The 12,514-nt window shown below is 56.8% G+C and overlaps 1 protein-coding gene across 1 annotated transcript in view; it reads right to left on the minus strand.

The window, feature by feature from the left end:
- ARID3C (AT-rich interaction domain 3C) overlaps positions 1–12,514 on the minus strand; it is a 141,727-nt gene that overhangs the window by 46,171 nt on the left and 83,042 nt on the right. The window contains exon 3 of the mRNA XM_048850238.2: positions 8,364–8,436. Coding sequence (XP_048706195.2) covers positions 8,364–8,436 — 73 coding nt within the window. The remainder of the gene's footprint in view (positions 1–8,363; positions 8,437–12,514) is intronic.

The raw sequence follows: 12,514 nt of genomic DNA on the forward strand, positions 1-12,514 counted from the left end.
CCATGCAGGGACCGAGGGGCGAGCCTGCCCCCGGCTGGACCCTGCTCTGCGGGATGCTAACCCAACAGAGCTCCTTGCGGCTCTCGCTGGGGGGCCCTCGGATCGCTCCCAGAGCTCTTCTCTGAGCCCTGGCCAATAATTCACCCTCCGCAGAGATGTGGGCACCAGGCCTGGGCACTGGACCCACTCAGGGTCCCCCCAATGTGGGAGGCAGAGGGAATCCGCCCTCCTGCTCTCACACCCATGGCATGCCCCCCCACCTCAGTTCTCCTCCAGCCCGGAGCAGCCCGGAGCTGTTCCTGAGTCACTCCCGCAGCAAGTGTGAAGAGGTTCGCAGCTCCGGAGCCGCGCCAGGGACTATCCCTGCCTCTGGGTCCAGGGCCAGGCTCCTCGCCTGCTCCGGGGGGCTGGGGCCAATCAGAGGAGGAGGGGTCGGGGGTGCAGCGACAGGTGTCCCAGCTGCCCCGTGGGCAGGGTGGGGGGAAGGGCTGGGCACTCAGATCATCCCCAACGGGCTCCTCTGCTAAGAGCACATCATCACCAGCGGTCGACCCCGGTGCGACGTGGGGGAGACGTGGGGCATCAGCAACCCCATCCCCGCCCTGAGGGCATTGACCATGAAGGGAGTTAGCTCCCCCCGCTCCCCGGGCCGGCCAGCGTCCTGGGGAGGGGGCACCGTGCAGCCAGCTGGAGACCGGCCCAGCAGCGCAGGGCTGGTGGGACACAACGGGGCAGTTTGGGCTGGAAAGGGCATGGCAGCCGCTGGGTAGGTGCACATGCCCCCCCCCCACGCACACACACACGTGCTCACTCACGTTCACGCACACGCACAAACCACACTCATATACAATCACTTCGCCTCCACAACCACACTCACAACTACAACCATGTGTGCACAACATACACAGTGGAACACAACCCTGCTGAGCCCTGTGCACTCCCCACCCAGCCCCAGGCAGCCAGCCGGCCCTGCTCCCTCCCCCAGGGGCTGGCCGGGGGTCCCCCAGGGATCAGGAAGAACCGGTTTCACAGCCCTGCCCTGCCTAGGTAAATATTGTTGGTACAAAGGAAGGAAATAAACAGCCAAGCCTCGCAAAAATCCTGCCCCCGGCCCTCCACTCCCAAACCCAGGGATGGGGCCGGCACCCACAGCCCGGCGGAGGGCTGGAATCATTTGCCTTCGCCCTCCCATTGTGGGCAAGACCTTCCCAGGGCCTGGAAATTGCATTTCCTTCCCCTAGCCGATGGAGTGGAGCCTTTCCCCCTGTGTGCCACCCCAGCGTATCCCCCAGCCCTGGGGGTGTTTGCTGCTCTCGGTGAGCCGTTCCCAGAAGCTGACGCACCATATGGAACAGGCAGCTGGAAACGCTGGGCGTAGGTCCTACATAAACACCACCAGTTTGTTTACGGGCTCCCCGGGGAAAGGCTGGGGGGCTTTCCGTTTGTGCGTAACACAGACAGAAAACATAGAATCATAGAATATCAGGGTTGGAAGGGACCCCAGAAGGTCATCTAGTCCAACCCCCTGCTCAAAGTAGGACCAATCCCCAATTAAATCATCCCAGCCAGGCCTTTGTCAAGCCTGACCTTAAAAACTTCTAAGGAAGGAGATTCTACCACCTCCCTAGGTAACGCATTCCAGTGTTTCACCACCCTCCTAGTGAAAAACGTTTTCCTAATATCCAACCTAAACCTCCCCCACTTCAACTTGAGACCATTACTCCTTGTCCTGTCCTCTTCCACCACTGAGAACAGTCTAGAACCATCCACTCTGGAACCACCTCTCAGGTAGTTGAAAGCAGCTATCAAATCCCCCCTCATTCTTCTCTTCTGCAGACTAAACAATCCCAGCTCCCTCAGCCTCTCCTCATAAATCATGTGTTCCAGACCCCTAATCATTTTTGTTGCCTTTCGCTGGACTCTCTCCAATTTATCCACATCCTTCTTGTAGTGTGGGGACCAAAACTGGACACAGTACTCCAGATGAGGCCTCACCAATGTCGAATAGAGGGGAACGATCACGTCCCTCGATCTGTTCGCTATGCCCCTACTTATACATCCCAAAACACCATTGGCCTTCTTGGCAACAAGGGCACACTGCTGACTCCTATCCAGCTTCTCGTCCACTGTCACCCCTAGGTCCTTTTCCGCAGAACTGCTGCCTAGCCATTCGGTCCCTAGTCTGTAGCTGTGCATTGGGTTCTTCCGTCCTAAGTGCAGGACCCTGCACTTATCCTTATTGAACCTCATCAGATTTCTTTTGGCCCAATCCTCCAATTTGTCTAGGTCCCTCTGTATCCTATCCCTGCCCTTCAGCGTATCTACCTCTCCTCCCAGTTTAGTATCATCCGCAAACTTGCTGAGAGTGCAATCCACACCATCCTCCAGATCATTTATGAAGATATTGAACAAAACCGGCCCCAGGACCGACCCCTGGGGCACTCCACTTGATACCGGCTGCCAACTAGACATGGAGCCATTGCTCACTACCTGCTGAGCCCAACGATCTAGCCAACTTTCTATCCACCTTACAGTCCATTCATCCAGCCCAGACTTCTTTAACTTGCTGACAAGAATACTGTGGGAGACCGTGTCAAAAGCTTTGCTAAAGTCAAGAAACAATACATCCACTGCTTTCCCTTCATCCACAGAACCAGTAATCTCATCATAGAAGGCGATTAGATTAGTCAGGCATGACCTTCCCTTGGTGAATCCATGCTGACTGTTCCTGATCACTTTCCTCTCATGTAAGTGCTTCAGGATTGATTCTTTGAGGACCTGCTCCATGATTTTTCCAGGGACTGAGGTGAGGCTGACTGGCCTGTAGTTCCCAGGATCCTCCTTCTTCCCTTTTTTAAAGATTGACACTACATTAGCCTTTTTCCAGTCATCCGGGACTTCCCCCGTTCGCCACGAGTTTTCAAAGATAATGGCCAATGGCTCTGCAATCACAGCCACCAATTCCTTTAGCACTCTCGGATGGAACTCGTCCGGCCCCATGGACTTGTGCACGTCCAGCTTTTCTAAATAGTCCCTAAGCACCTCTTTCTCCACAGAGGGCTGGCCATCTATTCCCCATGTTGTGGTGCTCAGCGCAGCAGTCTGGGAGCTGACCTTGTTCGTGAAGACAGAGGCAAAAAAAGCATTGAGTACATTAGCTTTTTCCACATCCTCTGTCACTAGGTTGCCTCCCTCATTCAGTAAGGGGCCCACACTTTCCTTGGCTTTCTTCTTGTTGCCAACATACCTGAAGAAACCCTTCTTGTTACTCTTGACACATCTCGCTAGCTGCAGCTCCAGGTGCGATTTGGCCCTCCTGATTTCATTCCTACATGCCCGAGCAATATTTTTTACTCTTCCCTGGTCATATGTCCAACCTTCCACTTCTTGTAAGCTTCTTTTTTATGTTTAAGATCCGCTAGGATTTCACCGTTAAGCCAAGCCGGTCGCCTGTCATATTTACTATTCTTTCGACACATCGGGATGGTTTGTCCCTGTAACCTCAACAGGGATTCTTTGAAATACAGCCAGCTCTCCTGGACTCCTTTCCCCCTCATGTTAGTCCCCCAGGGGATCCTACCCATCCGTTCCCTGAGGGAGTCGAAGTCTGCTTTCCTGAAGTCCAGGGTCCGTATTCTGCTGCTTTCCTTTCTTCCCTGTGTCAGGATCCTGAACTCGACCATCTCATGGTCACTGCCTCCCAGATTCCCATCCACTTTTGCTTCCCCCACTAATTCTTCCTGGTTTGTGAGCAGCAGGTCAAGAAAAGCTCCCCCCCAGTTGGCTCCTCTAGCACTTGCACCAGGAAATTGTCCCCTACGCTTTCCAAAAACTTCCTGGACTGTCTATGCACCGCTGTATTGCTCTCCCAGCAGATATCAGGAAAATTAAAGTCACCCATGAGAACCAGGGAGTGCGATCTAGCCCCTTTCCATTTCCAGTCCCTTCGCCTCTCCCCTATTAGGGGCAGCGCGGCCCAGTGAATAGGGCACTGGACTGGGCGTCAGGACACCTGGGTTCTGCTCGCGGGCTGGGCGAGTCTTTGGGCCAGTCCTTCCTCGACCCAGGGCTTCTGTTCCCCTCCCACCCTTTGCCCATCTCATCTGCTTAGATCTGTAAATCCCACTCTGCAGGCCGGGCAGTCTCGGCGCACCAGGATTCACAGGACTATAATACCCGTAAAGAAGAACACGTGGGCGAAAGCTAGGAGGCAGGGCCTGGCTGTGTGCAGTGCCGTGCGCAGCGGGGCCCTGGTCTGCGCAGGGACAGGGACAGGGACGCTCACCGTCTGCGCAGCAGCGAGCGGGGATAGGGCCCTACAAATGCAGCCATGTCACCCGTAATCCGGGCCCACGCACTGGTGCCCTCCGCGGCTTGACGAGTCCCATGCAGGGTACGTCTCGGCAGCAGCGGGAGGTCGCAGCCGGGGGGGGTTCGCATTCCGGCCACTAGCCCACGCTGCTGCCGATTTTAGTGCCCTGGGTAGCACCTGCCCGGCTGCAGTGGACGCAGCCCTCGAGGGCGATAGGACCTGGGAAATCAGCGCTCCGTGGGGGACTGCTCAGGGCGGGGAGACTGCGGGGAGAGCAGACCTGCAAACCCTGAGGATTACCCTGGCTCTAGCCAGGGGGACTCCGGCTCAGTTCTGGACTTGCAGGTTTGCTGGGGGTGCCCTGAGCAGGGACTCGCTTTTCTCCTCGTTATTCCGAGCCTGCGCCCGTGGCTGACTACAGCTGGGGGGCTGGAGGGGGCCGGACAGACCTTGCCAACAACTGGGATTGCTGAGCAGCGTCCCCGGAAAGCGGGCTCTCCCGGAGGGGCAGGGTGCCCTCACACCCCTCCCCGGGAACGGGGCCAGCAAACGCCATTTTGTGCCATTTAAGAAATCCTGTGGCCAATACCCGGGTCTAGCACCTCCTTACAAGCTCGACAATGAAGTCCAGTTCCTTACACGCTGGGGGGTTATCGGGGGAGGGGGGCAGGCCGCATATGCTGGAGGGTTATCATGGGGGGGGCCAGGCCGCACATGCTATGATGTTATCGTGCAGGGGGCCAGGCCGCATACGCTGGGTGGTTATCATAGGGGGCTGGGCCGCACACGCTGGGGGGTTATCATGAGGGGGGCCGGGCTGCACATGCTGGAGGGTTATCGTGGGGGGGGGGCGGGCCACACACGCTGGGGGGTTATTGTGGGGGGCCGGGCTGCACACGCTGGGGGATTATTGTGGGGGGCCAGGCCGCACACGCTGGGGTGTTATCATGCTGGGGGGGGGGGGGCTGCTTGAAATATTCTCTGGCTCCATTCCAGCCCCCTCGCAGCCTAATCAGCGAGCAGTCGATGTCCCATGCAGGGACCACCTGGCGCAGCCCCTCCCGGCCTACGGGGCTCTGGAGCCCACGGGAAGTCAGTGGGGAACAACCATAAAATCGTTGGCTCTGGCGCCCTTTGCCGACGGCCTCCCTGGAGGCTGACATGCAGCCAGCTCTGGGGTGGAACGCGGCTGCTGCTTAACGGTGCACAGCAACGCTGCATGGCAAGTTAGGACAAGGAGCACAGCATTACATTTCTGGTGGGAATCGGGCTCGGATCCCAGACTCACTTCTCCAAGGAGCCGCCCAGGGGCCTCAGGCGCTGCCCCTGGGTGGGGCTCTAATGGAGACAGAGATGGTTGGCAGAGGTTAGCGACCGTGGCCGGATGGGCAGATAAATGCATGCCGGCCAGGAGGGACGCACGGAGGGCGGCAGGGAGCAGAGTTATTTGTCCCTCTGCTGGGATCAATGCTATCGCCATCCCCGGGCGCTGGGGCCGGCTGGCTCGGGAGCTGCCACCCGCTGTGGATTTATAGCCATCGACCGGGCCGGCCCCGGGGAGCAGCCCCCGGGGGATTCGATCCCCCGGCTCGATTTCAGGAGCGGCACAAAAGCCCCAATCAGCTGTGCACAAAGAGAGGCTGGCGGTTAATTAGCGCCCGTATGTCAGCCGGTCCAAATGGAGATGGAGTTAATTAGCTCTGGAGAGAGAGATAATGAGCCCCACGCAGCAGCTCATGGATCTTGTCTCCTGCGCTGCGTCTCCTGGGCGCCCAGGGCTTGGAGGCAGGGCCCACGCGGCTCCCTGCCCCCTGTCCGTTCCCCCAGCTCCCCAGCCTCCGTTCTGCCCCATGCCATGACCCCACCGTCAGCCCCGGCCCCCCCAGATGTACCAGCGCCCTCAGCACGCTCAGAGAGGGGCGGGGGTCAGCATTAGGAGCCAGCACCAGGACTTGGGGGGCAGGCGAGGAGGGGCTGGTTTCCAGTGACAGCCGCCGAGCCCGGAGGAGAGCAGCTGCTGGGCAGGACCTGACGGGAGGGGATGGGAACAGCTCAGCCCATGGCTGCCCCTCGGCAGGCAGGCCCAGCAGGAGCGGGTGGCATGTCCTGACCTCGGGCCTTTGCCAGGCAGTACCTGTGCAGCTGGGTGCAGGGTGCGAGGGGTTAATCACAGCCACGGGTGGACCGGCCCCGGGAGAACAGAGTCGCCCGGCATGCCGGCCCAAGGGGCGGAAATACCCAGTGCCCTTCTCGCACCCACCCACCCCCTGCCTGCCTGTGCCCCACATGCCTGGCACTGCAGCCGACGCTGTGGGATGCCAGGCCCCCACCCCAAACACGCCCGCCCCTATGGGGAATCGCCCGGGGCTGCCCGCGGCAGAGGGATTATGAAAAGGCAGTCCCGCCGTTCCTATTCTCTCCAGCAGAGGGCAGCAGTGCTCCCAGGCTCACCCCAGCCCACACCTTCTCGACCCAGGGGCCACTGTGTGACACAAGTTGGCCGGGTCTCAGCCCAGAAGCCTATTTCCTGCCCCACAGACCATTCGCACTAACCCGGCCCCTCACTGGCCATCGGGCAGAGCCCAACCTCTGAATGGGCCGTGGAGGGAGGCCAGTGAGGGGCTGGCTGGGCAAGGCGGGGGTTGGGGAGGGATCAGAGCACCCTCCCCAGCATGGAGCCATACAAGGCGAGGGGTATTTGGGGCCCCCTTTAGGGACACCGACAGCCGACCATGGCACGGAGCCCCACCCACCCCGGTGGTCTCACCAGCAGCCAGGCGGCGCCCCCAGCATGGGGGGGCTCTGGGTGCCAGGCAGCGGCAGCCCCTTCTCCCTGCCAGCCCCTGTTAATTAGCACAACATTAACCTCTGCCTGGGGTTTAGGCCATATCGAGCGGCATGTTCATTAATCCAGCCGCCAGCAAAGGGCTCTAATTAATACCGGCCCGGCGCCCCCTCCCCCCCAGCACTGGGGAACCTTTTAATTGTTTCAGGGCTGGCTGGGGAGAGGTGGGGGTCAAAGGTTAAAGCATTTATCGAATCACCTCAATTGCTGGGGCTTCCTACCCATCCCTCCCGGTGCCGATAACAGAACCCGCTGAGGACTGGCAATACGGTGCAGCTGTGCCTCCCCCCTGCGTCAGCCCTTCGCGGCCACTCCGGCACAAAGACACGGCGTAGAGCCTGGCTCAGAGCTCCTTCCCCATGCACAGCTCCGCCGGTGCCCCTCGCTCCCGACCCGCAGCCCCCCCAGCTCCGCCGGTGCCCCTCGCTCCCGACCCACAGCCCCCCCAGCTCCGCCGGTGCCCCTCGCTCCCGACCCGCAGCCCCCCCAGCTCCGCCGGTGCCCCTCGCTCCCGACCCGCAGCCTCCTGCTAGCCCAGCCCTGGGCTCCCCACTCAGCCCTGCCGGTGCCCCTGAACCCTGACCTTGTAGAGTACCCCAGTCCATCATAGTCCAGGAAACCCTAACTTTGCCCCCTCATAGCCCCTGGCGAGAACCCCTCTGTGCCAGGACACCATTCTATCCAGCACAGGCGCGAGGGTGGAACCAGCGAAGGGATCGAGGTCCCTGTGGCCTTCCCAGCTCCAACACAACACGTGGGCCCCTCCCAGGAATGCAGCAGCTCCTTCTGCCCCCCAGAACCTCGGAGCAGAGCCAGCAAATGGACCCGTGTCCTGCGGACGCCTCCAACCCAGATCTGAGAGCCTGCAGCCAGAACCAGCAACATCAACCCGGTCCCGTAATGTCCCAAGAGCCGGCCCCAGCCAACAGAGCCTGGCAGCCCAGCAACCCCAGGGGGCACCTGCCTGTCCTTGTCCACTGCTTCCCTTTCTTCCCACAGGCCCCCCCCCATAGCATGAAGGGTCCCCTTCCCACCAGCCCCATGCTGTCGATTTGACCGAGCGGGACAGTGGTTGAGGGTGGGTCCGGAGAATTGGAAAGAAGTTACCACTCAGTGTGAGAGTGAGTCACGGGCCCACCCCCCGTAACGCCTCTCTGCAGCCGGGCTCCCGGCCAGGGACCCCCAAAGCCCGCGGCCGGCCCTTACCTCTCTTCTGCATGAAGCCAAAGAGGTCGTCCAGAAACTCCTTCCGCTTGGGGTCGTCGTCCAGTTCGTAGAGCTGCAGGCAGGAGAGAGAGACGGCAGGTCAGCATCGCAGGAACCGAGCAAGCCCTTGGGCAAACACACGCGTCCTGCAGGGGGCGCTGTAATGGACTGGGCAGTGTGTGTGTGTGTGAGAGAGACACCACTGCCCTCTGCTGGACAGCATCGGAGCTGCTTCACTGTGTGTCATAGGCCCGCTCCTGCCAGCAGAGTCCCCTGTAACTGGCATGGTCGGGGGATCTGGGTTTTGGCCTCACCATGGTATTTGACCTCTGCAGCCCCCACCAGACTTGAGTGAGGCTGATCTCAGGAGCCTCCTGAATATTCAAAGTCCTGGCTCCCCCCAGTCAAACAGCCCTGGGCAAGACGTTCCGTGCCCCAAATCTGGCTGTGGTCCCCTTCCTTAGACCCACAGCTGCCTGTGGCGATCGCCTCACGGAGGGGCTGTGGGATGCGGGTGTGGCTGTGGGAGTTTACCTGGTGTCTCTCTGGGTGGGAGGTTGTGCATGTCTGGGGTGTACGTCCAGGTCCGGGGCTCTGCATGTGCTTGGGGTGTGTTTGCCCCACAGCCACGTGCCTGGGCGTGATGCCGCGGTTGTGTTGCACGGCTGATCTCTCGAGATTCACTAACAAAATTCCTTTGCTCGGTTCTCTTCTCTGTAGGTTCTTACCCCGCACCCGTCACTGCAGTGTCTGGGCTCCTTCCAGTCGTTGTACTAAGTGAGGACTCACCCCTGTCTGTGCAGCAGCAATCCCTCCCCGCTGAGGAGAGCGCCCCCCTGTGGCACAAGCTCCTACAGGGCTTAGGCTGCGAATGGGCCTCAGGAAGCTCCTGCAGGAGGGGCCCCGTGGGACAGTGCTGGGGGCCCAGCTGTAACCAGTCCCAGGGCCAGGAGGGTCTCCTGGCCCGTCATGGCCCTTTCTGCTCCACGCGGAGCCCTGGGCCCTGGGGACCTGTTGCTGGTCCCCTAACCCGGGACTGTCCACAGCAGGCACTGATGACCCTGTCCGCGAGCAGGATGGAAGAGCGAAGTGCTGGCTGCAGCCTTGGGGCCCAGCACCTGGTGAGCAGTGTTCAGCCCCCACATCCAGCATCCATCTCCGATCCCCTCCTTCGCCTGCACTGGGAGAGCTGGAAAGATGGACCAGCTCCCAGTGACCTTTAGAACATCAAAATGGCCACACTGGGTAAGACCAAAGATCCATCCAGCCCAGGATCCTGTCTGCCGACAGTGGCCGGAGCCAGATGCTTCAGAGGGAATGACCAGAACAGGGCAATTATTGAGTGATACATCCCCTGCCGTCCAGTCCCAGCTTCTGGCAGTCAGTGGTTTAGGGACACCCAGAGCATGGGGTTGCAGCCCTGATCACCTTGGCTAATAGCCACTGATGGACCTATCCTCCAGGAACTTCTCTAGTTCTTGTTTGAACCCTGTTATACTTTTGCCCTCAAAGCTGCCTTGGCTGAACAAGGACACTCCACCAGGGAAGTAGATCACATCATGGAACAGGCCACCCAAATACCTGCTTCAATACAGAAATAAACCCCGCTCTGCCCGCACACCCCTAGCTGTCACCTACTGCCCCATATTGGAACCCATACGGGGTACCATCAAACAACGACAGCCCATACTTGATGGGGACCCCATCCTGAAAGAAATTTTTCCTGAACCCCCTTGTTCGACTTTCAAGCAACCCCCCAACCTCTCCAAACTCATCATCAGAAGCAAGCTCCCCACAGACCAGCTCACACCAACTCAAAGCAGCACCAGACCTTGCCAGAACAGATGCAAAACCTGCAGCCATATCGCCACTGCTACAATGATCAACTCCCCCCCCAACACACCTTTTAAGATTCATGGATCCTACACACGCCTACCACAACATGTGGTGTACCTCATCCAGTGCATTAAATGTCCCAAGAGCAACTAGGTGGGTGAAATGAGACAATCACTGCACTCGCAAATGAACTCACACAGAACAACGACAAAGGACAAGAACGCCATATCACTTGTGGGTGAACACTTTTCCCAAAGCGATCACTCCCTAGCTGATCTCTCAGCCCTCATCCTCAAAGGAAACCTGCAGAACATTTCCAAAAGACAAGCCTGGGAGCTTAAATTCATCACTTGGCTAGACACTAAAAATCATGGACTGAACAGAGACTCTGGATTTATGGCTTATTCTAACAATCTATAACCCACCAACAACTCCCCGCCCCAGCTGCTTCCCCCCGACACACTTCCTTTCCTCCCTGTGACTGGATGATATTAAATGGGCCACTGCACCTTGAATGGTCCCTTGAAATTTGTGTTAACTACGTATGCTAAACGATCTGGTCCACCTTGGGTTGAGCTGTGACACTGATTATGTTTCCAAGAGCTCTGTGCAGCTTGAAAGCTTGTCTCTGTCACTAAGCTTCTCTCTCACTAAGCTTGCCCAATAAAACATATTATCTCACCCACCTTCTCTCTCCAATTGTTCCTAACATTCTGTTCGCTTTTTTGACGGCCGCTGCACATTGAGTGGATGTTTTCAGAGAACTATTCACAATGACTCCAAGATCTTTCTTGAGTGGTAACAGGTAATTTAGACCCTGTCATTTTATATGTAGAGTTGGGATTACGTTTTCCAATGTACATTACTTTGCTTTTATCAACATAGAATTTCATCTGCCATTGTGTTGCCCAGTCACCCAGTTTTGTGAGACCCCTTTGTAACTCCTCACAGTCTGCTTTGGACTTAGCTATCTTGAGTAAATTTGTAGCATCAACAGATTTTGCACCTCACTGTTTACCCCTTTTTCAGATCATTTATGAATATGTTGAATAGGACTGGTCCCAGTACAGACCCCTGGGGAACATCACGATTTACCTCTTTCCATTCTGAAAACTGACCATTTATTCCTACCTTTTGTTTCCTGTCTTTTAACCAGTTACTAATCCAGGAGAGGACCTTTCCTCTTATTCCATGACAGTTTCCTTTGCCTAAGAGCCTTTGCCAAAGGCTTTCTGAAAGTCCAAGAGACACTATATCAACTGGATCCCCCTTGTCCACATGCTTGTTGAGCCCCTCAAAAAATTCTAACAGATTGGTGAGGCATGATTTCCCTTTACAGAAGCTGTGTTGACTCTTCCCCAATGTACTGTTTTATCTCGGTATAGGGAGAACAGATAGCAAGTGTGAAAAATCGGGATGGGGGGAATAGGTTGCCTATATAAGACAAAGCCCCTAATATCAGGACAGTTCCAATAATATTGGGATATCTGACCGCCCAGCTCTACATCCCATCCTGAGGTGACATGTACCCAGTGAATATGGGGATTGTTGAAATCCCCCATTATTCTGGTGTTTTCTATTTTTCTAGCCCCTCTCATGTCCCTGAGCATTTCACAGTCACTGTCACCATGCTGGTCAGGTGATCGGTAATATATCCCTACCGCTATATTCTTATTATTCCAGGGTGGAATTTCTATCCACAGAGATTCTGTGATACAGTTTTCTTCATTTAAGATTTTTACTCTCTTTGACTCTGCTTTCTTTCACATCGAGTCGCACTCGCCCACCAGCGTGACCGACTTTGTCATTTCTACCGATTTTGTACTCTGGTATTATCGTGTCCCATTGATTATCACGTTTCTGTGATGCCTGCTATATCAATATCATCCTTTAATACCAGGCGCTGAAGTTCACCCATCTAACTACTTAGACTTCTTGCATTTGTGTACAAGCACTTACAACTTCTGTCAATATTTAGTTGTCTGCCTTCCTGTGATGTACTTGAATGGGGCTCTCTTCAACTGACTGTTTTTCTTCAGGTCCTACCTGTATGTTATCAACTTCTATCCTTTCCTCCTTACCAGGAGACAGAGAATGTGTTCCTCCAGGCCTGTCGGCTTTTCCCAGCCCTTAGTTTAAAAAGTCCTCAATGACCTTTTTAATTTGACATGCCAGCAATCTGGTTCCATTTCGGTTTAGGTGGAGTCCATCCTTCCTGGACAGGCTCCCCCTTTCCCAAAAGTTTCCCCAGTTCCTAATAAATCTAAATCCCTACACCATCGTCTCATCCATGCATTGAGACTCTGCAGTTCTGC

Source organism: Caretta caretta, chromosome 5 (genome assembly GCF_965140235.1).
Source record: "Caretta caretta isolate rCarCar2 chromosome 5, rCarCar1.hap1, whole genome shotgun sequence".
NCBI lineage: Eukaryota > Metazoa > Chordata > Testudines > Cheloniidae > Caretta > Caretta caretta.